Source organism: Ambystoma mexicanum, chromosome 3q (assembly GCF_040938575.1).
Source record: "Ambystoma mexicanum isolate Mex_15411 chromosome 3q, UKY_AmexF1_1, whole genome shotgun sequence".
Taxonomy (NCBI): Eukaryota; Metazoa; Chordata; class Amphibia; order Caudata; family Ambystomatidae; genus Ambystoma; species Ambystoma mexicanum.
In genome coordinates this window covers 1,017,785,593-1,017,812,549 of record NC_090926.1, presented here as the reverse complement: position 1 = coordinate 1,017,812,549, position 26,957 = coordinate 1,017,785,593, and the positions used below count along the sequence as shown (strand labels likewise).

The following is a 26,957-nucleotide window of genomic DNA, read 5'->3' as shown; positions in this document are numbered from 1 at the left end:
CTCTTGCCAAGAGAGATCTGCCCTTCAAGCCTAGAGCACACTCTACTCGGGGAACAGGGGCTTCCATAGCATTCATTGCATATGTTCCTCTCGAGTCCATTTGTAAAGCAGCAACCTGGAGTTATGTACACACCTTTGCACAACACTACTGCCTAGATACACACTCTAGGTCTGATACTCAGGTGGGACAAGCGGTGCTAAGACATCTCTTGGCTTCTGTTCCTTCACACATCCCACCACCATCTCTGGGTACTGCTCGCTAGTCTATGCACAGCATGTGATTCTAAGCAGATTAACAAGTATCAGAAGACATGCATTACTTACCGTAATAGCATTTCTGATGATTCTGATTGTATCTTCTTAGATTCACGTGCACCCACCCTTCCTCTCCTTATGGAGTAGAAGGAACAAAGACATCTTACACCTTCCCTCTGTGCTCACTCACGTTGGTCATAAGGCTCCCTCATGGCAGAAAAAACACAATCGGAGGGACCTCGATGCGTGAGGGATTTTGGGTACACTACATGTCACGTTTGGGATAGTGTTACAGTCATGCTTATGTCGACATCCCCTTTCAATCCTCGAAAGAAACATGCAATACTTCGCGATTACTTCTAGATGTCGGACTATATGCACAGCATGTGAATCTAAGCAGATACAATCAGCAGAAATGCTATTGCGGTAAGTAATGCATGTCATGTCTTCAGAAGCGCCAGGAGTCTGGACTAGTTGAGATCACAATCAGTAGTCCAAAGAAGATCCTGTTTATGCAGGCCTTCCTCGTATTTGCTAAAATTTGTAAGCGGACCATGTTCAATCACACTTAAAGTTAAAGGCCCTAAGTCAGTTACTGCTTGTAATGAATTATGTTTCAATAATAATGTTTAACCATGTCCTGACCTCATGTCCTACTATGTACAAATCCTGAGGTGTGTTCTGAATATGATCTGAATAATTGGGGAAAGATGGAATTTCTTTGAAGAGGTTTCTGTCCAATCATGTTTGGGGGTTGGACTGTAATCAAGAAGTATTTGGGAGTGTATTAACTGTTACAAATGTGTGTAAAAATGTGAACTGATGTGCTATTGTTGAGGCTTTGTTTTGTTTGCTCCTGCAGCACCATCTAACAGCTCACCCAAGGTTTGTACAATAAACCTGCTTTATGTACAACTGTAACGCTCACCTGGTATCCAAGGGGGCGCCACCCAGTCCGGACTGCTTCACCCTTGGACCACTTCCTTGGACCCTCTTGTGGCTGAAGACCAGGACTGAAACACAGGGGTTACACTTTAGCTTGATTCTCTTGTGGCCCGGGGCCCACCTCCCTTACGGACCCAAGAACACACCCATCCCGCCAACCCCCCAACAGATGTTGTCCTCGTGATGTCGTGCTGTTTTGTGCACGAGATGGTAAGAAAGCGCGAAGCGCGGCGCTATATGCTTTTCTTGGTGCTAAGCTGTTTATATTCTCTTTCTTGCAGGTTGCGATGCTGATCCGGAATGCGCGGGCCGAAAAGATGAAAAGCGGTAAGTAGTGATGAGCGAACCGCTTACTGGCACTCCGGGTTGGGCCCAGACCTTCCTCTCTGTGGAGGTAAGAGAGTTTCTGAATGTGCAGAATAAACGCGTACTAAAGTTGTTTTCTGTTTTCTTTTCCAGGTAGAGGTTTTCTCAATGGGACGAGGTCTGCCGAGATGTTGACTGTTCAGGATCCTGGAGCGGAGTACAGTAGCTGCTCCCAGGAGATAAACAAACACTACCAACGTCTTCTCTTTTATTCTTGCAGGAGATCAGGTCCGGCGCGCAGATGAAGATGCTGCTGACGGCGGTGAACGTCAGGCTGCCACAGGCAGAGCAACGCGAAGCGTGTACTGGAGTCCAGGCGTGGCTTATATAGCCTGCAGGTATCCCAGGTGTCTCTGGGCCTGCCACACCCAAAATGCCAGACCGCATGGTTCAGTTCAGGAACTGAGCCATGTGGAAGCATCCATGTTGTTGCGCAATGTTCTTATGGGCCCAGATTACTGCCTTAACACAGAGCCTGGCGCCAAAGGCGCCAGGACTGACTCCAAGTGAGTCTGGGGGCAAATGTCAAGGCCCTTGAGGCCTTGATGGGGGTACTAGATGTAGCCCACCTGGGCTGGCAATCCAGGCCAAGGGCAGGGGTATTGACAACAACCCTGTACTCGCTTCTTAAGTGGTGGGCCTGCTTGGGTTGAGGCGATTAAAGGCCCATCCACATAGTTTTATTCTTCTGCATCACTGCTTACTTTTTTAGTTACCTAAGTTATTGTATGCATCCCTAAAAAACTAAATGTGTGGCAATATATGTTTACTAATTGAGTATTGTGTGATATTGCCACCTGTCTATTTCATTTTTTTTGTGTATTCTGGATTATAAGAAGTATGTTTGTCCTTACCTGTCGAAATTGAATTGTGTGCTTCACTGTGTGGACTCATTGTGGACCCCTGAGCCCCCCAGTCACTTTCTCCTGGGATTAAGCCTTGACCATTCTCCATGCTGATATTGATTGGGTTTTGGCTAACCTCTCAGAGATCCCCTGTTCACTATAACTAGGGGGGCCTTCTAACATCTCAATGGGCCAGATTCTAGAAATCCATCTTAACAATAGCGACCAAGAGGGCCTTGCAGGTGGGCTTGCTGCCCATCAAAGGTAGGCTGGGAAACTCCAAATGAATTCTGTACTCAATCTTCTGCTAAAATCGGAGACAAGCTCTATTTTGCATAGGCTCCTGGGTGCTGGTTTTGAACTGGAAGGTGGGCCTACTTTTGTGGTGGAGACTTCAACATGATTGCCAACTCAGTAAGGTTTTGGTCACATTCTGAGAAGGGGCAACTATGGGGAATGCCAGAGGGGAAGACCGGTTAGCTTACTTTTTACATAGATAATTTTTGATTGACACTTGGTGAGAGGCAAATCCTAAACAACAACAATGTCCCTTCTCTCTACTCCAAAAGACTCCTTCTTTTGGAAGCAGACCAGGAGCATAAAATCTTTGGTTCGAATATTGACACTGTAGGGTGTCTGACCACTAAAATGTCTATTGTTATCTTGGACGTGGGATGGTGGGTAAAGGACATCAGGTGGGTTTGCAACAATAACTTATTCCTCAATTTTGTCTTCAGGAAAACGGTGCGAGCGGCAATAGAAGCTTGGATGATACTGGCAAAGTCTCCCTTCATTTGGCATGGGAAGAGGGTGAGGCCATATTACAGGTAAGTAACTTGTTCCATCTTTGTGGATCAGGTGAGTGCAGAGATTGAAATTAGGATTGAGCTAGCCGGGGCTAAAACCAGATCCTGGGTGTTAGGCATCACCCAGTAGGGTAGAAGCTTCTGCTGGATAACCAGCAGCGAGTACACGGCACACTGCAAATCTAATGTCCACCTGAGATGCCCACTCTAACCTTTTGCCCAATATGTATGCTCCATTATATTTAAATTTGACCTAATCCTTCTTTGTTTACATTCTTAAACAATCCAAGTTAATGACACACATGTTTTGAAGTTACAGGAAGCTATATAGCTCCTGCTTCTAGCCTAGAGGAGTTTGGTTAGCTTGTCAACAGCTACTACGCGATATTTTTGACTCCCCATGTCACTGGTACCTTCTGAACATGCATATGTGACATTAACTTTGAATATTTGAGAATGTTAATAAATCTGAATTAGAATACATCTAGTACGCATTTAAACATAATGGATCATACATAATGAGAAACATATGTACATCTCATGTGATACATCTCACATGGAAGTAGGAATTGTGGTGCTCTGGATACTTGCTCCTAGTTTCCCAGCAGTAGCCCCTGCCTACTGGACGTTGCCTGATATCCAGGAGCTGGTATTCCCTCCTGTTCGTCGAATCTTAATTTCGAGTCCTGGACACACGGGAATGTTTGCAGGGCACCAGTTGGCCTGTGGAGCCTAAATGTAACTCCTGCTAACTTGGTTTTAAGCTAACCAAGGCTCTCCTAGGGTAGAAGCAGGAGCTAAATAGCTCCCAGAAATGTGAAACTCTGTATTCTCCTGGTCGCAAAGGTTTTGTAGTTCGTACAAACGAGTTGATCGGATAATGCACTGGCGTCCATTGATAACACAGTGCATTAAACTGGAACACAGAATAATTGCTGCTATGCTGTGCCCTCTAGAGGTACCATAGTGGGATGAGCAGATGGCACCGAAAAAATGATGTAGCTATGCTTTGGATTCAGTTAATGTAGCAGAGATGTGGGTCGAACTGTTGACCGAAGATAATTGATGTAGCAATGCTATAGATTAATTTGGTATCACAAAAATGGATGGAGCGATGTTGTAGAATCAATTGGTATAGCAGTGTAGACGATGCATATGTGCTATAGATTCAATAGTTAAAACAGAAATACAATGATGTATCTGTTATCGAGTTAGTTTCTCTCTCTCTCTCTCTCTCTCTCTCTCTCTCTCGCTCTCTCTCTCTCTCTCTCGCTGCTGATATCTCTCTCTCTGTCTCTCTGTCTCTGTCTCTCTCGGTCTCTCTCTCTCTCTCTCTCTCTCTCTCTGGAGGGAGAGAGAGAGAGAGATATCAGCTAGCTGTGTTTTATTAGGATGATGTGGAGTTCGTGGGGTCATGTCATTATGAGGATAGCTATACCAAATGTGTCATAGTACAGCTGTGTTCTAGTTGAATGATGGTGTATAAGGCAGAGTAAGCATAGTAGTGTGATATGGTGGTTATCAGTAAAGCGCCTGCGATCAAGCACGAGAGCAGGACAGGGGGCGTACATTAGGCACAATTTCTAAGTTCAACAATAAGTGTGGTTCATACTATCATTCACAATTCCATCACATTGTGGCACATGCATCATTCACAATTCTATCTATCATTTACAGTACCAACTAAGTGAGGGATATGCTACCAATCATAATTCTGTCTAGATGAGGTACATGTTATTTACAATTCAATCGAAGTGCGGTTCATGCGATCATTAACAATTCCATCTAATTGTGGCACATGCTATCATTCACAATTATTTCTAAGTGTGGGACATGATATCATTAAGAAGTCTAAGTGCGGGATATGCTATCATTGACAATTCCAAAAGTCACATACTAAAGAAAAAACAGTATTAAAAACTCCTGATGGGATTTACAATGTGAATGATTAAAATAAAAAATGAATTCATATTTTAGACATACATTTGGAACATAGCACAATTACCGTACTCTGCTAATACAAAAATGAAAAACAGAATTGCAGGTTAAAATCATCCAATAAAACTAAGACATCAAATGTGTGAAATATAAAATATAGGTCTCAAGATTATTTTAGTAATCTATTCCTCAATGACCATGCTTTCCCAATGTTAACACATCAAAGACTACATCCACATTTTGAGTTTTTATACAAGTCTTCAGCTATTATCAAAGTACAACCCTCGCGATTAATCAGACACAGTTTAAGATTTTTATGTCTGATTAAATCATTTGTAGGGCAGATTAAGAGAATGTTGTTGGGATTTAGGGGTCTCAGGACGGAATGCACAAAAACAAAAAGATGCCGGTAAGCACGATTTCAATGACTCAAGATGTAATGTCCCCGATTTCATTCTCATGAAGTGTCTGTATGCTATGGATTCAATTAGTATTGGATTGCAATTGTTGTAGCTATGCTATGGGTTCAACTAGCTAACACGCCATTGGTGTGGATATGTGTAGATTCAATCAAGTTACCCCAAAATAGATGAAGCTATGCTATGGGATCAGTAGATAACACAAAATAGCCGGTGCTATGGGTTCTATTTTGGTTACAGTGCAGTCGATGCAGCTATGCTATGGAATTAACAGGTAACACAGGAATAGATGTAGCAACGCTATGGATTAAGCATATGACATAAATAAATAGATGCAGCTTTGCGATCGGTTTAATTGTTATCACAGTCCAACTGATGTAGTTGAGCTATGCATTCAACTGTCTTTTTAGGAGAATTTTGTGGCTGGTTGTATCGAAGGATGGTGCTGTGTCCAGGAGGTTGGAGGGTGTTTAGAATGCAGTCCTCCATGTTGCTTTGCCTCCCAGATCGATTATTTCTTGTCTATTAAGTGCAAGCAATTTTTTTTAATGCATATTAGTCTGCAGTGTATGTATGAAATGCAATTTCATATGCAATATCGGACCTCAGGCCTTCAGAAACATAAGTCTGTGCAAGTTTGCACAAGACAATAGCCGATGAGCTCTTTCTAAATGACATGTCATAGTAACCCAAAGAAGTACATGTAAGCTTCATATCTTTATTATTTTTAATTTTCCAGACGGTGCAAGATATTCTTGAAACGCTCCTGCGCATTATGGAACTCCCAGACAATAGGTATGCAAAAGCACCATTATTCTTGCTTTTTTGTTGTTGTACAGAAAACCTCTTTAGTGCCTCATCAGTGATAAAGCAATTCTCTCGTATTGGTTTTAGGACTCATCAGCAGGAGGCTGCATGGATCGCCTTGAGAATTCACAGTCAGATCTGTAAAAACATGAAAGAAGTGCGTTTTTATGAAATTCCGACTCTGACGGCTAGTGTGTTTTTTAAAGTGGCTAAGGTCACGTCTTCCGAGGTGAGTTTGGAAAAACAAATCGAAGCAATTGTAATACATTTTTCTTTAGAATAGTTTTACGCTGATACATTGTCTGACGTTCAGCCCAGCTCTCTAAAAGGTAGGTGGACCTATTTCCAAGTCAATACATTTACAGTCCATTTTCAAAAGGATTTTTTTTAAGAGTGCATTTACTCAATAATTATTTTGCAAGAGGTTACATGATATAATTGACAGTACAAGATAAAAACTTCATCCTGCTGGGGACTATTCAGTAATAATTTCAAATCCAATCGTGTACACACACCATCCTCTAACAGTCTGGCACCAAATTCAATTTCCTTTTTTCCTAATGTATTGAAACCATCACTTGTATTTCCATAATGTGTTTTAAGGGTACCACCACCAGAGAGAAGTTAATTCAAGCCCCGAGTCCTTCCTTTCCATTCAAACACATTAGCCCAGAAGGTCTGAATCAACCTCTGATTGACACACCCATTTACTCTTCTGTTCGTTCATATGCCGTGTGCCTATTACAAATTAATCCAATTATATTTTCACCAACATGCTAAATAAGCCATCAGAAGAAGCCTTATGCTCTCTACCGATAATATTTTTCAACTTTATCAGACCATATATCATATCAATACACTGACATTAAAGATAACCTCTATTATCCCCTCCCCAGGTAGTGAATATAATAGACCTAGCATGCAATGTCGTTCGCTAGTTATCAGTTTGATGTACACCATCTGGATGGCCAATGTAAGCCTACATTGTCTTTTTGCAGCAAGCGGTTGGGACACATGTTGAGGTGCCATTTGTTCTCCATAGTCGTGGACTGTGAAAAATAATTACCCCATTATACATCATTTGGCTGCAAGAATCAAATTATTGAATAGATGCTGGTCCCCATTTGTAATGCACTGCTTCTCGGTCTTTGACACCCCAATATATGAAATAAAGAATTGCATAGTATGAGATACCCCATCATCTTTGATTTTGGATCTTCTCTCCAGACAAAGATCACTAAATTGTGGGCATTCCCACCATATCTAGGTGCCGACTTTCCCACATCCCCTCCAGCATAAGTCATAATTGCTTGTGAAAAATGTGTCATTTTTCAGGTGTGTAATGCAAACCACAAACAATCTGTATCTTGAAGCTGTGACACCTAGACACTGATGGATATTTTGGCAGCGGTACACCAGATCCTCGCCCATCCAGGGGTTGTGTACAATATCCATCCCGCTTGTTTTCTATGGATCCTCCAGCAGGTTTGTCTGTCTTTGACCCTTGCCTGGCCTTTGAGTTAAGTAATGCATTTTAGCTTGACTTACCTGCCAAGTTTATTTGTTTTAGGGACACTGTTGAGCCATCAAGGCTAACAGTTGTGGCTGGTCAGAAGGCGGACACAGACTCTGATGTACCATTTTAGTGTAGTTTTATTTGGTGCAAAGGCCCAGGTGTCAAGTCCTTAAAGAAAAGTGGGGGTACTAATTAACATACCAATTGATGTGGTGTCACCAGAAATAAGCATATCAAGGGGTCCCTCTGAAAAAAGTGTGGACTTCTGAAAATGTGGGGGGACTCAATCCACCTGCGTGTACCCTCGTCTTGAGCCCTGCAAAGGCCTAACTCTCCCTAATCGATGGGTGTTTCCTGCCTAACAAACTAATATGATCGTCAGTTGGTGCTAGTCTTAAATCAGACTTCGTCCGCTGTCCAAAACTAGTCTGTCGGTCTGGCCTCTTACCACTATTATAAGAACTATGGTACAGGAGAATGACTTCCTTCTCCTGTTTGAGTTTTCCGTCCCAAGTTCAATTCCATATGGAATTTGCATATATTTGCTCACCAACATTCTCATTAGGCTATACAGTTCAGATACTAGTCTTTCAGGCCTCTAATATGTTCCTTTATCTAGCATGGGGTCTGGTATGGATTCACATGCCCATGAATATTCCCCGTCAGGCCGGGAATCCTCGGTAAAAGAAAAAACTGTTTCACTTTCACTTACAAACTGTATTTCAAAGGGATTGTGTCCTCCTACGTATTCCTTATCTTGATAGATCCTCTCCAGCTTGCTGGCCTCGGAACATTTTTTTCATTAGAGGGAGCTGCGCGTCGACGTCCCTCGAGCTGATGTCCCTCGACAGCCTCTGTATCGGCGCCGACGTCATCATGCGTATAATTAGATTTGCGCAGCGTCCGTTGCTCAGTTCCGTTTTTCCTCACTTCGTGGGCCTCGGAATCGCGTTGCTCAGTTCGTTAGTCAGATATATTCTTCATTATTCCTCGAGAATACCAACACTTACTCGATGGCTTCCTCATCCGTACCGACGACTCCACGGTCCGGCTTCAAAAAATGTCGAGACTGGAGAGAAAATGTCGTTGACAGATCCTGACAGGATCTGTTTGTGGTGCCTGGGATCAGAGCACCAATGTTCGGAGTGCGAGGACTGCATGTCCATGACGGCAAAAGCCTTGAAGGAGCGTAAGGGGAAGCTTGAGAGAGGTAAAACAGTTCAAACTCCTTCGAAAGTTTCCTCGGCAGAGTCGAGACATTCGTCTCCTCGCCGACACAGGAAACGGTCTCATTCTAGGTCTCGAAGCAGTTCCCACCACTCTCCGAGATCCAAGCATTCGAGTAAGAGACGTCGAAGATCCCCTTCCTCGTCTTTTGTTTCCCCAGATAGAGTCACGTGCCCCAAAAAACATAGCTCTCAGGCTGAGTGGGAGGAATTCCGTAAAAGGATGCTTAGCGTCTTCGAGAAAGCAGCCTCGACCCCCTCGAAGACAGCTGAGGGTGATGCCCTGGGTGAAGGACCCGAAAAATCGAAACGCTGCGAATCGTTGCACCTGGCGAAAGAAACTACTCGAGAGCGTCGCAAACCCTCGAGCAAAGGCACTGTGCCATCGACGCCATCGTCGAAAGTCCCTTAGACACTTAAATCTGCGTCATCGATGCCATTATTGAAGGGCTCATCGACGCATAGGTCGATCGAATCGACTCTGTCTTCGACGCCGATAAAGAACAAACCCACAGCCGTCACTACCTCACAGCCAGTGGTCATATCCAGGGCCTCTAATACAACCTCGAATGTCATCGACAACCTCGAGTAGGATTCCGATCCTCTCGAGCTCTTCGAGGCCTCTTCCGATCTTCTTGACGCCTTTTTCGGTGTCAACGAAGCCTTTAATGTCCACGTCGACGTTTTCATAACCAATTATGACAAATTTGGCCCCTTCTGCTCTGGAAATGGGATTTAAGCCATTTCCAAGATCTGATTATTTCAGACCCTTGTCTTAAATTTATGAAGAAGGGGAGGATACCGATCAAGAAAGACCCTTTGGGTTACAGAGAACCACAACACCTGAACCAGAGGAATTTACCTCTGAGGAAAATAGGTTGAAGGACCTTTGAGAATCCTTACATGAGGCAAGTGGGTTAGATACTTCCCCAGAAGTAGAATATGCCAAACCAGACCCAGAGGAACATGCCGAGACCCCTTACAGAATTTTAATGGCAAGGATTATGGAATTCATGGGTTGGTCTACACTTTCACCTGCATTTCAACAGGATGACCTTAGACGTTTTAGTTAAAGGCCCACAGGAGGATCCTGTGGTTCCATTTCACGCTGCATTACAAAGAAAAATATTGGCTAACTTGGAAGCTCCTGGGGTTATCCCGGCGGTTAACAAGAAATCATCCAAATATAGGGTATCTGCTACTGACCCTGTATTTTTGTCTAAACATCCAACTCCAGAGAATCTTTTTCCAAGCAACAACTGCATCAGGCAGTAGATCGGCATACCCTACTGTTCCACAGGACAGAGATGATAAAAGATACGACTCTATGGCTAAGAAAGTCATTTCTGCATGTAGCATGGCGTTGAAATCTATTAACGCTACTTGTACGCTCGCAAGGTTCAGCCATACACTTTGGGAGTGTGCTTCATCAGCGGCTGACTGCCTCCCAGAGGGAGAAGAAAGGGAAGCATTTCTAAACATCATTAAGGATGGTAAAGACGCAATGTGCAAATCCCTTCAAACTGACATTGATTCTGCCGACAGTATCAGTAGGGCCATGGCGGCAAGTACTACAACCCGCAGATTTGCGTGGTTGCGAAAGTCTGGGTTTGCTGCAGATGTACAAGCCAGACTTTTAAATATGCCCTTTGACGGCTCTTCTTTGTTTGGTAAGAAGGCGGATGACAGCCTAGAAAAGTTAGACATCCAAAGCAGCAGCAAACTCCCTGGGTGCTGCAATCCGCCAAACGCCATATCGCTCCTCAGGAAACTCCTTGGAGAGGTAAGTCCTTTCTCTTTTATTCCGCATTCTGAAAAGGCAGAGGACAGTCGGTTCAAAGAGGTAAAAAAATATTTACCCGAGGTGGACGGAGTAAAAATACAGAAGCTGCAGCAGCAGGTGCCTCTTTACCCTCGACATCTGCATCAGCCGCCTCCAAATCACTCTGAGGACTCTCCTCACAAGACACCAGTAGGGGGCAGGCTAACTCAACATCTGACGGAATGGCAGGCTATTACGTCGGATGCTTGGGCATTGGAGACAGTTGCCCAAGGTTACTGCCTGCCTTTTCTACCCATTCTTCAGTCATCCACCGGGGAACCGCTCTCTGAAAGTTCCAGATCCGCTCCTCTTGCAGGAAATTGTAGATCTGGAGAAAGGAGCCATAGAATCAGTACCTGTAACGGAGAGGAACAAAGGTTGGTACTCCCCCCTACTTCCAAATACCGAAGAAGGACAGAGGACTGAGACCTATCTTGCTCTTACGAGAATTGAACAAGTTCCTCAGGAAGGACAAGTTCAAGATGGTAACTTTCTCTCAGATCCTTCAGGCCCTCCAGCTCCAGGACTGGCTGGTATCTCTGGACCTTCAGGATGCTTATTTCCATGTGCCAATCCATCTCAAACACAGGAAATACCTGAGGTTCGCAATTGGCGGCTCTCATTATCAATTTTGAGTTCTGCCATTTGGGCTGACCTCCGCCCCAAGGTTCTTCACCAAGCTAATGTCGGTAGTGGCTGCAAGTCTAAGAAGGGAAGGGATTCACGGCTACCCCTACCTGGATGATTGGCTGATCAGAGCTGTATCTCCGGAACAAGCTCAGATCCAGCTAGATTATGTCTGCCACTTCCTTCACAAACGGGGCTTCTCCCTCAATTTAAAGAAGTCACAGATGATACCATCACAGAGACTCCAGTTCATTGGAGCGGTCCTGGACACTTCCCTGGGAAAAGCCTCGCCACCAGAGGTGAGGGCTCAAGATATTCTGCAGATGGTCACCAAGTTTGAAAATGCCCAACGTCTCCCAGCCTTCGACTTTTTGAGGTTGCTAGGCCTCATGGCATCCTGCATCTTCCTTGTGCCAGAGGCTCGCCTGAGAATGAGATCTCTTCAGTGGGCACTAAGAACTCAGTGGTCGCAATTCTCAGGGAGAATTACAGATCTCCTTCAGGTTCCGGACAAGGTGGCTCGAGACCTTCAGTGGTGGGCCTGTCAGGAGAACATTTTGAAAGGAGAACTGTTTTGGCAACCATGGCCGGAGACAACAGTAGTCACAGATGCCTCACTCACGGGGTGGGGATCCCATGCCAATGACTTGACCATCGGCGGTCGTTGGTCTCCATCGGAGTCCAGACTACATATCAACCTGTTAGAGCTGAGAGCAATCAGACTAGCGCTGAAGGCTTTTCTGCCATCTGTACAGGGGAAAAATGTCCTGATAATGACGGACAACACAGTGACCATGCACTACCTCAACAAAAGAGGAGGCGTAGGATCACTGCCTCTGTGCAGAGAGGTGCTGCAGCTCTGGTTTTGGGCAATCCAAGAAGGAATCTCTCTATCAGCAGTTCACTTAGCTGGAGAGAAGAACTTGACGGCAGACGCTCTGAGCAGGCAGAGCACAGTCTCCCACGAGTGGGAACTAGCTCAGGAAGTCCTTCAGCAGATCCTCACCCTTTGGGGAACCCCTCAAGTGGATCTGTTTGCCACCAGCATCAACCGGAAGTGCAATCAGTTTTGTTCAAGGGAATTTCCCCCGAGAGGAGCTCTAGGTGACGCGTTCGTAGTGGACTGGGAGTTTCCACTTCTGTATGCGTTTCCTCCAGTCCCTGTCATTCCTCAAATGATCATGAGGTTGAGAGGGTTCCGGAAAGCCATGATCCTAATTGCCCCGGACTGGGCCAGGAGAACGTGGTACCCGGATCTTCTGGACATGTCAATCTGGCCACCAAGTCGTCTTCCACTCAAGGAGAATCCTCTCTCGCAAAAGGGAGGTCAGGTTCTCCATCCAGACATCAGAACCCTCAACCTTCACGCTTGGTATCTGAAAGGTTGAGATACAGGATTGGGACCTCCCAGATGACGTCATGGAGGTGTTGCTTTCGGCCAGAAGGCCAGCAACAAAGACTTTATACCGCTGCCGTTGGAACAAATTTTGCAGCTGGTGTAGAGAAAAGAATATCGATCCCTTTTCATGTGGTACACCAACGGTGTTATCTTTTCTGCTCTATTTGGCAAATTCGGGCCTTCAGGTTGGCACTATCAATGGCTATCTCGCAGCACTATCGATCTTCAAGTGCACTGCAGAGGAGCCATCGACTTAAATTTAGTCTTAAATTTCCTGATGGGTACTCCTTTTGAACCACTCCACTCTTGTTTAAGATTTCTCACCCTTAAAACTGTCTTATTAGTGGCATTGACATCTGCTAGGAGGGTGAGCGAATTACAAGCTCTATCTTGTAAACACCCTCATACAATTTTTCATAAAGACAAAGTTGTCCTACAAGTGAAAACTAATTTCCTACCAAAGGTGGTTTCTGAATTCCACATCACTCAGAAGATTGCCTTACCTTCATTCTATCCTCCTCCCCATCCAGGGAAAGAGGAAGAAAGGCTACATAGGCTGGACCCAAGGTGGGCTTTGAGCTTTTACATCAGCAGACTTGCTAGGATTAGGCAAGCAGACCAACTGTTCGTAGGTTACTCAGGGCACAAATTGGGATTACCGATAACAAAACAGACCATTTCCAGATGCATTATTTTGGCCATTCTGGAATGTTACAAAACTGGCAGGGAAAGAGCCTCCTCAAAATCTTAGGGCTCATTCAACCAGGGGTATCGCAGGCCCTCCAAAGAGGGGTACCGATTCAAGACATATGTGCGGCTGCCACATGGCCGTCTGCACATACCTTCACAAAATTTTATAACCTGGATTCCTCCTCTAGCCAAGAGACTAGATTTGGCAAAGCTGTGTTACACTTTGTTCATTCTTGAAGGGAAACATGGCAATTTTACTCCCACCTCCAGTTACACACCACTGCTATGGGAGTCTATCAAGATAAGGAATACGTCGGAGGACACAATCCCTTCGAAGAACAAGTTACTTGTTACCTGGTAACGTTCTTTCGATTGGATGTTCCTCTGATGTATTCCTCATCGCCCCTCCCATCCATCCCCTCAGTAAAACTTCTCTTGTGGTTACAGTTTACGCTCCTTCAGGGTCAATAACCAATTCATGTAAAGCTACTGTTAAATGTCAAAATGGAACTGAGCAACGGACGCTGCACGAGTCTATTTATACGCATGATGACGTCGACGCGCAGTGCCCTCTACTGAAAAAAAAATTCTGATGCCAGAAAGCTGGAGATGATCGATCAAGATAAGGAATACGTCGGAGGAACATCCCATCGAAAGAACGTTACCAGGTAAGAAGAAACTTGTTCTTCTCCTCTAAACCAATCACTGTACTCTGGGTCATACTCCCCCCAGCCAATGACAGTCCTCTCCCTAAGCCCCTCCTCTGGCAGCCATCTTCAGATGTTTACAGCACGTTTCAGTGTTGGGAGTCCTCAAGTTTTGCTCCGAAATTCAAGTGCCCCTCAAAGGCGAGGATCGTCAAGTTTATTTGAAGTTTCTCGAAGGCCATCGGGACTACTCAGTAGTAGCACAATAAACAACGGTTTTCAAGGAATATAGTTATTCAGAAGACATGTCAAACATGGAAAAAGTGAAAAGAAGGTAAAGCATATGCTAACGTTCTAATGCAACAAAAGAGGGCCACCCGACTCGGCGTATCTCACCCTAGAGAAGAACACCCTGTCCCTGGAAGGGGTGCCTGTCCCTGGGTGGCGCGTGATGTATCGCCTATCTAACAGATATAGAGGAGAGAACTGTCCCTCAACCTTCTAAACTAGTGGCAGTGTCTGAAGGCAGACAAAATAGTCCAATGAGCAAAAAATAAATATTCTAAAAATGGTGTTCTCCAGAATGGTATAGCAGTGGTCCACAGAGCTATGGATTAGATTCTGTGACTGCTGTGGTTAAGGGTACAACCTGAGGAGCAGGTAAACCGTTTGTATTCCATCCAAAATGTACACTTTTAATACAGCCCGTAGGTCACTATGGTTGGGGTGCAAAACAGTACAGCTGGTGAACCCACTGGCGGGTTTATGCAATAAAAAACAGCCGGAGTGCTGGGGGGGTAAAAGATTAGCTCTTGTAAAAAAAGCTCACTTGATGGTAATGAGTGTGCTGCAGTAAGCAATTTTCAGAAAACAGTCTCTCTGTTGATGTGGGAGAGATCAAAAGTGGGTCATGAGAGCCCTCATGACCGAAAGGGGTCGACCGGTTTCAATGGCGTAGGTAAGTGGAGCCGCCTTCTTCAGGACCATAATTCACAACATAAACTGGGTTGTCAGAGTTCCGGAATTGCTGAACTGGAGAGCAGTGCTGTAGTCTCCTGCGCGGAGACAAAAGGAAGGGAGGGAAGAAACAAAAGGGAAGGGGTTAAACGTTAACCGCTAGCCACAGGGACTGTGTGCTAACGTGAGGGTGGAGGGCTTCATGCATTAAAGTGAGCATGCGGAAGGGCCAAAGCTGCTTAGGTCAGTTAATGCAGGAATGGTGGGGGTGCCTGAGCACCTAATGAGAGGTCAAACACGCCATCAACAGGGGAGGGAGAGGGAGGTCGGGTGCAGGAGTGGGGGACTGGGCAAAGAGCTGCCAGAAGGCAAGGGCGTGTAGATCCGTTGTGCATGGGGCAAACTCCCCCAATGGAAGGTGCATGAAAAGTACAGGGGAGAGTCTGCTAGTTAAAGGGTGAGGGGGGATAGGTACCTACTGAGTGTGGGAGAGTGAATGGGGCCAGACATCCCAGGCCAGGGAGGGCTTAGGGTGCAGGTCGGGAGGCCATACCTGCTGGTCTGCGTCCAAAATGGGGAGCCAGGAGGCGTTCGTTGGACGAGGAACGCTCAGCTGACCAAGATCAAAGGGAAGCAGCAGTTCAATGCATGCTTGCAAAGCATCTGCAAAACACGTGAAAGGGTCATGAGCTTCAAAGATGAAACAGCTGAGTGAATAAATGGGTGCGGGGAACTGGTGGGCCGTACCTGCATTGTTTTGGCTTCAGGACCCGAGCTCCAGGAAGATCCTCCGTACTCACTTGACGCAGGACTAACCAAGCCTGAGCCACCTCAACAGAATGCTGGACCCCAGAAGCGAGTAAAGTCCACAATGTATTTGAGAACCGCTGTGGTGCTATTTGCGAGTAGCTGAAACCATGCAGTGCCACTGATCAGAACTTTGACGATTGCTGCCGCCGACCTTCAAATCGTAGTGCAGGAGACGTCTTGCCTCTTGTCCCCACGACTGAGGCACAGGAACAACAGGATCTGCCAGACTACAACAGGAACAGAAGCCAGCTGGAACCATTTCTTCAGACCGAAGGTACTGTGAACTATGGAGTACTTAACCTCCTGTTGTGTAGCTTGCTTGTTCTCAGTTGAGACTTGCATTTGTTGCCTTTTGCAGAGTTGCTTTCAGCTTTGTCCTTCACAAGCCTCCCAGCTTGTGGCCAAACAGTGATTTCTTTTTCAACAAACTATCTTTAACATTGTGCAAGACTTTTGTTCTAATCTTCAAGAAGTGCTTCAGCTCTCCTAGACTTTGCTCAGTTGACATTGGCTGTCCTGGCTCAATAAAGACTCTTCTTACCCTCTGACATTGTGTTTAACTGCCCCCCCAAAAAGTCATACATACCTTACTTGTATAGCTGGGAAAGGGTTAACCTGCTTTGCATTGGGGGATTCTAAATGTGCTTACCTGTTTGAGAAACTTGTTTAGTTAATTTGCTTATATAGCGTGCCAAACCCGTAGGTATCTGGGTGCTTTTACATGATTGTAAAACAATAGTTACAAGAGACTGATGAATAAAGATTCTGATGTGTGTTAATCTGCTTAGAATTACATGCTGTGCATATGGTCCGACATCCAGTGGTAACAGCAGAGTATTGCATCTTGTCTTTCGGGGACCGAAAGGTGACGTTGGCATAGGCGTGTCTGTAACACTATCCCTATCGTGACGTGTATTGTATCCAAAATCCCTCACGCGCCGAGGTCCCTCAGATTGTTTTTTTCCACCCAGATAACTGGTCACCCCTCTTCATAAGAGACATTGTTTATCCTTGTTTACCGACTTTGTCAGTTTATTCCCCTAAAGTAATTTCGACGATGCTTCAAATACTACGACGAAGACTACGGGGAACTTTCAACGGTGGTGGACCTCAATGCCTAAGATCCGGCAGCAGAGTCATCCACGTGGCCAGGCCCCCTGGCTGGCCTACACAGTAGGGAGAGTGGGGTCAGGGTGGTCATATCTTTCGCTATGTCTCTCCTCTTTCCCTTCTAGGTCTGGTCATAATTTTTATTACCTTTCGCTATGGAAAGGACACCATTTAGGTTTTGCCCCTCTTGCAGGGTCAGATACCCGTGGAAGGACGTGCACGATAAGTGCAATAATTGGCTGCCCCTTGACCACGAATAAGTGCAATGCGCGGCTTGTTGACTCCTTCGACCTAAAACATTTAAGGAGCGCCACGTTAAGCGATGGCCCACCTACAGCATGTCGTAGGCTAGATCTTCTTCCCCCACCGCCGCACGCGCCGAAAGTGACGGGGGCACCATTGATGACCAAGCATCCGTACCGGATGCATTGACATTACGACGGACCCTCCTTAGTCCGCCACGCCCGACCCCTCCAGGCCTGACGCAAGTCTTGCCACAGGGACAACACCCGGCAATGGGGGCTTACATAAAACACACGCTAAACACACAACTCTATCCCCAATTTCGACGGTTTTGTCGAAACGGGTGAAAGCACCAACAGGAACGCCAAAAATTTTGACGGAATCCTCTGATCTTGCAGATCAACAGCATTCCTCGCATCTGCAGTAGCGTCTTGCGACTGGGCCTTCGAAAATTAAGGGCGCTGCCTAATAATCACATTTGCCCAGCGAAGCGCGCTCGTCTGACACTCAGACGCCTCCTAAGGCCTGGGTAGGACAAAAATCTACCGTTGGGCTTTCTAGTCAATTGATAGGTGAAAAACCTACCTCTAGGCCTCATTCTACCGTTAGGCCTACGGCACACCCTGATTCGTCATTTTGGCAGTGGAGCTGATGCCTAATGAATCGTTGAAACGCAAGTAGTGTGCCACGGACACGTCTGAAGACGTGCCACAGCACCTCGATGCTCGCAAAGACTATGAAGATATGACTATGGCCTTTGTCTAGCACTATTACTAATACATTTCGATGCCAAAGCAAGAAAATGAAGATTTTACACCTTTTGCAACTTCTGGTTCATCTAAATGGACCAGGGAAAAATTTGAAAGGTGCATGGACCGCCTGGAAAGGATTGTCGCTTTCAGAGCATGTGATGCTTGAAATGCATCAGAGGGACAGGGCCTCTGAATCCTTGTCCTTTACTGTTTTTTATCGTGTGTTCTGTCGTGTTTTCTGCCCAGGAGTCCATGTGGGACTCCTGGCAGTGCAGCTCTCTTTTGGTTTGGTGAACAGACCCATGGGATACCCTTATGGCACCCATGGGTAGGGGTACAACCCTGTGCCCCTAGTGTATGTTTTTGGGCACCTGTGGGTGGCCCACAGAGCAGGGTATGGGCTGGTGGCAGCTCCATGCTGAATTTGACAGGTGCTCTGGGTGTCCTCCATTTTGGGATACTCAGGCCCTGCCATTGGGATCAGTTGATTCCTGATAGGAAACAAGATTGCCCCTGTGGCCTCTTGCTTTCTATTGCCTGTTACCTTGTTTTCCCAAAGTCCTGGGAAACCCTGACTCTGTCCCTTCCCCCTGACTGGCTGTTGGGTGGAAGTTCCATATATGGTATTGTTGTGAAGGCCCAGCTAGACTGACTGGAGCCTTCCCAGTGACTGTATGTTGTGGGTACCTCCTGTGGGTGGGACCTGGGTGAATGGAGTGTGTGACCAATATACACTCCTTGTTGTGGTTGTCTGGTTTCTGGCATGAGAGACAAAGACTGAGACAGCCCTGCCCGAAACTGGCCTGAATGCAGTGTGTAGTGTTGAATGGCTGGGTACTTGTCCCAATCCACATTCCTTGTTGTGAGTGTCTGAAAGGGAGGAGTGTGGCCTGAATGCACTGTGTGCCTGATTGGCTGACTGACTGCATGAATGCCCTTCTGTGTGATTGGCTGCTGAGTGTGTGCCAGCAGTGTGGATGAGAGAAAGAATAGTATATCTGGGGACCTCTCACCACTGGAAATTGTTCAGAAGCTGAGTCTCCACTCTAAGAGTAACTGGAACTGCTGATCCTCGACACCCAGCTGGAAGAAGGCTTGCTGTTGCACTTGCTTCGACGGATCTGAAAGCTGCCGAATTCGTCGAGGACTGACCCGAGAGAGGACCTGGTAAGGCGCCCTCTTCCCATGCTCCGAGGGATCATCGAGCACCGCTACATCTTCGCCGAAGCGCCCTGGAAGTCAGACCCTCGAAAGGCTGCCGACCCGAGACGGGACCGCCGAGGAGATCGAAGTGAAGCACCCGGACATCGCCGCCGTCGAAGTCCATTGCCGTCGACCAGGGTCCGCAGGTCTGTGTAACCGCTGGAGGCCCGTCGAAGTTGTGTTGCCCAGCCGTGGGAACCACTTGACGCCGTGCCGCCGACGACCAGAGCCGTCCGCTCCTTGCCTAAGAACATTTGAATCGAAGGACTCCCTCGTCCGCACCGTCGACCGCTTTATCCTGCCGGAGAAAGTCGAGGAGGACCAACGTGCCGAGGAGAAACCTGCCGGTGGGTTTCCCGCCACCCGAAGACCACAAAGACTCGAACGACTCGACGCCCTTGCTGGGCCCCCGTCTTCACAATCTTTGCGGTCCAGAACAATTGTCATCGAGGTGCCCCGCACGCCTCTGCCTTGCAGGACGCCAACGCTCCGTCGTCGACGAGCACCGCTTGGATCGAAGCTGCCGCCTCATCGACGCCGTTCTACCCTGTTTGTTGTCGGACGTTCCGACGCCCCGTGTCTCCCGCTTGAAAGGGAAGGCATTCAAGAAGGGCCGTCGATTCCCCGACGCCGAACGCCGAGTTCCTTGACGCCTCTCGAAGATCCGTGACTCCCGCTTGAAAGGGGGTCGCTCAAGAAGGATCTGTCGACGCCTCTTCGAAGAACTCGACTCCACCAGGTACATTGGGGGGGTAAAAACATTATAGGAGGGAATAAGACTTGCAGAACAATATATGGACTGGGCTTGTGCTATATCTTTATTTTACAGGTTGCCCAGGTGGGGGGGGATCTCCACACAGAACTGTGTCTAGTGGTAGGGGCCAGTATTCTGCCTATTGCTCAACCATCTTATTTTCTCTCCTCTCTCTATTGCTGGTTTCACTCTATTGATCTGTGTGACATTGTTACAGTATTGTTGATGCACTTTTTCATGAGATCTAATACAAAGGGTGGTACTACTTTAGAATTGTATTTCTGATGTTTGTTAATCTGCTTAGAATCACATGCTGTGCATAGGTCCGACATCCAGTGGTCACTGCGGAGTATTGCATTTTGTTTTTCGTAGTCGAAAAAGGGGACGTCGACAAGGCGTGTCTGTAACACTATCCCTATAGTGACGTGCGTTGTACCCACAATCCCTCACGCGTCGAGGTCCCTCAGATTGTTTTTTTCCGCCCAGCTTCTGGTCGCCTTAGGCGGAGCTCCTAGAGAGACATTGCAAATACTTAGTACAGACCTCGGTCCTTAATTATACTTATTATATTGTTAAAGATCCCTCCCCTCGACGTTAGCTGTGAAGCTGTTTCTCCGCCGAGCAAGTTTTCGACGGAGGGAAAGAGACGGAGGAGATCCTTCGGCGCTGCCGAACACGTGGCCTGGCCTCGCCGGCCAACATACAGTAGGGAGAGTGGGGGTTCGAACTTTTATCTTCTCTTTGAGAATGTCTTTCTTTCTCCCCTATCTTTCCCTTGGGGTTGTTATCACCAGTTATTATTGCCTCAGCTATGGAGAGGACACCTTTTAAGTTTTGCCCACGCTGTAGGGGCAAATACACTTGGAAGGATAAACACAAGCTCTGTAATCGTTGCTTGCCCCTCGATCATAAGGAGGACAGCTGCGCGGCCTGTAAGCTCTTGAAACCAAGAACTCTTAAAGAACGAAAAGTTAAGATTTGGGCGGACTACGCTATGTCGAAGTCAGTTTCCTCACCCGCCGCCGCTGTTACAGAAAGTGACGAGGAGGGTGATAACTCGACGTCCGTTACGGAAGTCATTAACCCCCAGAAGGAGCGCTCGCGCTCCTCGACGTCCGTCCCCGGCCCCGACGGGTTCGGCTCACGCCCTGCTTATGGGGATGAACACCCCGGCGACAAGGACGCACATAGACCCCATAGGCCTAAGCACACAACCCACGGCTCTTCTTCGCCAAAGACGAAGGATCCATCAGCGCCGAAGGGGACGCAGGGCACTTCGGCGTCTACCTCAGACCGTAAGGGTATCCAGCCCCACCCGCAAACGCAGCCGCGACCAGCGATTGGGCTTTCATCAAACACGGGCGCTACCTCAAAATCATCCTACGTAACGCTCCATAGAGCGGCCGTCGAGGAACAACGCGTAACGCAGGCAACGTCGACACCAGAGCCCTCTACTGACAAACTCGTTGTCGAGAGCCTGGCGAGAATTGTTTCCGAAGACAAACGTAAGCGGACGACAAAACAAACGTCGAATACCGCACAAAAAGCTATAGAAGCGCCGAAAAAGCACAAGAGTAGCCAGGAACTGCCCCCTTCATCTAAGGGCACTTCTGAACTACCGGAGGGCTTTTCAGAGGGCGACAGAAACCTTTCTTCGACGTTGTGGGAGCGTTCTAAGCGTTTTGAAGGTGAAAACACTGATTTCCCCCCTCTAGACTATTCAGGGGTCCCCCATGAGACCCTTGAAAGACTCCATTCTTGTATGGAGAAAATGGAAAGTTTTTTGGGAAGCCAAAACCCACCCACACCCAAAAGACCAAGAGAATGGCCCCAGGATGACCCTAGCGTCAAGATTCCTAGGCTGTTTCCCCCTTCTACAGACGTATATGACCTCACTGAAGAGGAGCAATACCTCCAGGAAGATGAGGAGTATTTGGGTGGAGAGGAAGAACATGAGGAAGAGGGGTTTGAAGAAGATCCTTACACTAGTGCAGGAGCTTTTGAAGAAGATACAGCTACCTCGCAACCCTGGCAATCCCCATCAGTGCAGCCTTGGCAATCCCCATCAGTGCACTCAGACCCTGATGCCTTTCACCCTTCTCCTCCCAAGGATTCACCTATTGGAAACACCTCTCCCATAGATGACCAACCTTCACTTAATGCACTATTGCGCAAGGCAGCAGCGCATTTTGAAATAGACACAGGGGAAACTCTTCCTGACCTAGACTTTGTAGAGGAAGTTATTAAAGAAAAATCCCCTGTTAGTCAGTCTATTCCGCTCCTGGCTTCTATAAAGAGAAGAATAACTCCTTCCCTTTCCAATCCTGCCTTAGTCAGAGGGGTCAACCCTCGGATAGAAAAGCTCTTCAGCCCTTCGTCCTCTGACCCTTTGTACATCAGAGGACATTCTATTCCGGACTCCCTCGTAGTTACTAATACAAGAAAAGGAGCGGGGGTACCACTATCCACTAGTGAGGCACCACCTGACAAAGAGGGCAAGAAGCTCTATGCACTTGGGAAGAGAATCACGACCTCCGCCGCCTTCTCAACTAGGATTGCAAATAACAATTCCCTACTAGCTAGCTACGCAGATGCACAGTGGAGCAAGCTGCGCAGCGAAGCAGAGGACGCACCAGAACCCCTGCGCTCACGCCTGTTAGCTATAATCTCAGAGGGAACTCTGGTAAACCAGGGCATCGTAAAGAACTCCTTAGATGCCGCAGAGACGGCTGGCCGTTCTCTGGTTCAGGTAATACTTCTCAAACGCCATGTCTGGCTGCGCAATTCGGGATTTAAGCCGGAAACCCAGGCTTCCCTGATAAATAAGCCCATAGAACAAACACATCTGTTTGGGAAAGCAGTTGATGAGGCCCTGGAACATGAGAAGAAAGAGTTTGATACCATCAAGACTCTTGACCAAATTTCTAGGCCCCCTAACAGACGCGGCTATGGCAATAGACGCTCCTTTCGTGGCCAACGCCAGCAGCAAAACCAACAGCAATTTTGCTCTGCTACCAACTGGCCCTCTAACCAGGGTAACAATACCCAGTTCAGTCAAAGAGGCCAACGCCGTGGCAAAGGAAGAGGTCGCGGCTCCAGCCCCAAAGGTTCCACGCCCAATACCAACAAATGACCCGAAGATTCGGGTCCCCTCCCATGCATCACCGGTCGGGGGCCGGCTAACATCGTTCCTATCAGCATGGGAGGGAATATCGTCAGACCGCTGGGTATTATCCACCATAGCCCACGGATACTGCATCGAATTCAACGGTTCCCCGAAGTACAGACCCCCACGGAACCGACACATGACACCGGAACACCTCACCATTCCTCTTCAAGAAGTAGAAGAGCTACTGAAAAAAGAAGCTATAGAGGCTGTCCCCCTATCTCAGGTAACAGAAGGTATTTATTCAGTGTACTTCCTTGTACCCAAAAAGGACTTAACCATGCGCCCTGTATTAGATCTGCGCCCAGCGAACAAGTTTGTCAAACCCCAAAAGTTTCGTATGGTGACCTTGCAGGAAGTAATCCCACTGTTATCACAAGGGGATTACATGACAACACTAGACATGAAAGATGCATACTTTCATATTTTAATGTTGCCAGCGCACAGAAAATACCTCAGGTTCAAGATAGAGAACAAACACTACCAGTTCAGAGTACTACCCTTCGGGATAGCATCTGCACCAAGGGTATTCACGAAAGTACTGACAGTAGCAGCGGCCCACCTGCGCAGGTTATCCATCCCAGTATACCCTTACCTCGACGACTGGCTCATAACAGGGGATTCTTACGAAACATGCTTCTCCAATACCCAAAAGACCGTAGACCTTTTGTACCAACTGGGCTTCTCCATCAACGAAAAGAAGTCCAGCTTAGACCCCAGCCAAATCAAACAATTCCTAGGGGCTCTAATTCGAACAAAGGACGGCCTCGTATTCCCCTCCAACGAGAGGGTCCAAAACATGCTGTTTCAGATTCCCCATTATGTGGCAGGTCGAGAGGTGACGGTACGCAAAGCAATGCGCTTGCTAGGGATGGTGGCGTCATGTATTTATTTGGTACCTCACGCGCGCCTGAGCATGCGCCCAATGCAAGAGTGGCTCTACAGCCAGTGGTGTCAGGCCAGCGCACAATGGGACGATCTAGTGGTGGTCTCGCAGGCCTTGGTTCTCTCGCTACGGTGGTTGACAAAGGAAAACCTGTTATTAGGGAAAACTTTTGCCACACCCGCAGTGGAAGCCACTCTAACCACAGACGCATCCCTCACAGGATGGGGGGCCTCACCTATCCCATCAGACTGCTCACGGAGCGTGGACTCCGAGCTTAGCATCCAAGCATATAAACCTGCTGGAACTACTAGCGGTGTTCAAAGCACTGAAAGCCTTTCAGGAACACCTACAAGGAAAGACAGTGATGGTCCTCACAGACAGCACCACAGCCATGTACTACCTCAACAAGCAAGGGGGCACTCACTCTCCAGGACTGTCCAAGCTGTCGCAGAATATATGGAAGTGGGCTCTCAAACACAACATGTTCCTACTATCACAACATGTACCAGGGGAACTCAATCTGCTAGCAGACAAACTCAGCAGAGACTTCCCCCTGCCCGAAGAGTACGAATGGCAATTGCACGAAGACATCGTCTTAGACGTCTTCACGCAATGGGGATTCCCGGAAATAGACCTGTTCGCAACTCTGGAGAACTCGCAATGCCAAAGTTACGCCTCCAGGTACCCCCAGAACCAGTCCAAGGGGAACGGTCTGTCGATTCAATGGTCAGGGAAAATTTGTTTACGCCTTTCCCCCGACTCCCCTTCTCAACAAAGTGGTGCACAAGATGCACCAGGAGCAGGTTACCATGATACTAGTGGCCCCAATGTGGGCCCGGCAGCCATGGTTCGCTCACTTGATGGAGATGTCCCTATCTCCCCCAGTGAAACTTCCCTGCCCGTACAACATGCTGTCACAGGACAAGGGCAGGACACTGCATCCATGCCCTCAGACCATGAACTTAGCAGCCTGGCTCCTGAGATCATAGAATTTGGACATTTACAACTCTCGCAGAGATGTATGGACATCCTCAGGGAAGCCAGAAAACCTAATACTCGCCACTGCTATTCTAGCAAGTGGAAAAGATTTGTCATCTGGTGTAGAGGTAAGAGCATCAACCCGGTTAACTGCTCTCCTACTAACATTGTTCTATACTTGACCCATTTACTGGATTCAGGTCTAGTGTTCAATTCCATTAAAGTCCACCTAGCGGCACTTTCTGCATACACCACTTCCCAACTTAAAGTGTTGTGGTGGAAGATACCAGTTATCAAGGCCTTCATGGAGGGGATAAAGAGAATACACCCTCCGATAGCTAACCCAGCTCCCGGATGGGACTTAAATGTGGTACTTTCTAGACTCATGGGCCCTCCTTTCGAACCCATGCACAAGGCAACTCTTAAAGACCTCACTCTTAAGACTGCTTTCCTAATAGCTATCACCTCTGTTAGGAGAGTAAGTGAACTACAGGCTCTTTCTGTACTAGACCCCTTTGTAACAGTTCACAAGGATAAGGTGGTTCTACGCACACACCCAAGGTTTGCACCAAAATTAATCTCGAAATTTCATGTAAACCAGTCAATAGAACTACCAACGTTCTTTCAAAACCCTTCCAGCTTGGGAGAAAAAAGTCTGCATACACTAGATGTACGCAGAGTTGTCATGGTCTACATGGAAAGAACCAGACCACTGAGAAAGACTAATCAGTTCTTTGTCTCTGTGGCAGCAGGAAGAGAAGGAGATGCAGTTTCAAAGTCCACTATATCTAGATGGATTGTTCAATGCATCACTCTCTGTTACACTCTTGCTAAGAGAGAACTACCCTTCAAGCCAAGAGCACATTCCACTCGAGGCACTGGGGCTTCCATAGCGTTCATTGCAAATGTTCCCCTTGAGTCCATCTGCAAAGCAGCTACCTGGAGTTCTGTACACATCTTTACAAAACACTACTGTCTAGATGCACACTCTAGATCTGACTCCCAGGTGGGACAGGCAGTATTAAGACATCTTTTCTCTACTGTTCCTTCTCATAACCCACCGCCAACTCCGGGAAACTGCTCGCTAGTCTATGCACAGCATGTGATTCTAAGCAGATTAACAAACATCAGAAGACAATGCATTACTTACCGTAAAAGCATTTCTGATGGTTGTATCTGCTTAGATTAACATTCGTCCACCCTTCCTCCCCGCTCGGATGGAAGGAACATAGACATCCTTTTCTATATTTCTCTCTTTTCTGTACTCACTCATGTCTAGAAGGCTCCCTCAGGGCAGAAAAATACAAACCGAGGGACCTTGACGCGTGAGGGATTGTGGGTACAACGCACGTCACTATAGGGTTAGTGTTACAGACACTCCTTGTCGACGTCCCCTTTTTTGACTACGAAAAACAAAATGCAATATTTCGCAGTGACCACTGGATGTCGGACCTATGCACAGCATGTGAATCTAAGCAGATACAACCATCAGAAATGCTTTTACGGTAAGTAATGCATTGTCATATTTGCCATTGTTGATTTTCCTAAGTACAAAGTGAGTTATTATGATAAGTGTACATAACCTTGAATATTGAATATATAAAGACTGTGTTCTAACCAATACAGTGTGTGGACATTCCTTTGTGGGGGCTTGGGGACTACACTGTACTTAAGAACCAGCCTGCATCACCTCCTGAGAAGCTAGGCCTTGATTGCTCGTCCATTGCTACCGTAATAGAGAATCTTGGCTGGGGTCCTCTGTGCCTCTCTTCTACCATATAGGGAGCAGA

At 47.0% G+C, this 26,957-nt stretch overlaps 1 protein-coding gene across 3 annotated transcripts in view; it reads left to right on the top strand.

Annotated features, from left to right (window-relative positions):
• The window catches only part of RNF213 (ring finger protein 213), a 3,248,263-nt gene that overhangs the window by 706,477 nt on the left and 2,514,829 nt on the right, over positions 1–26,957 (top strand). For all 3 annotated transcript variants that reach the window (XM_069655189.1, XM_069655190.1, XM_069655188.1), the window contains exons 11-12: positions 6,314–6,369; positions 6,469–6,610. In XM_069655189.1, coding sequence (XP_069511290.1) covers positions 6,314–6,369; positions 6,469–6,610 — 198 coding nt within the window. The remainder of the gene's footprint in view (positions 1–6,313; positions 6,370–6,468; positions 6,611–26,957) is intronic.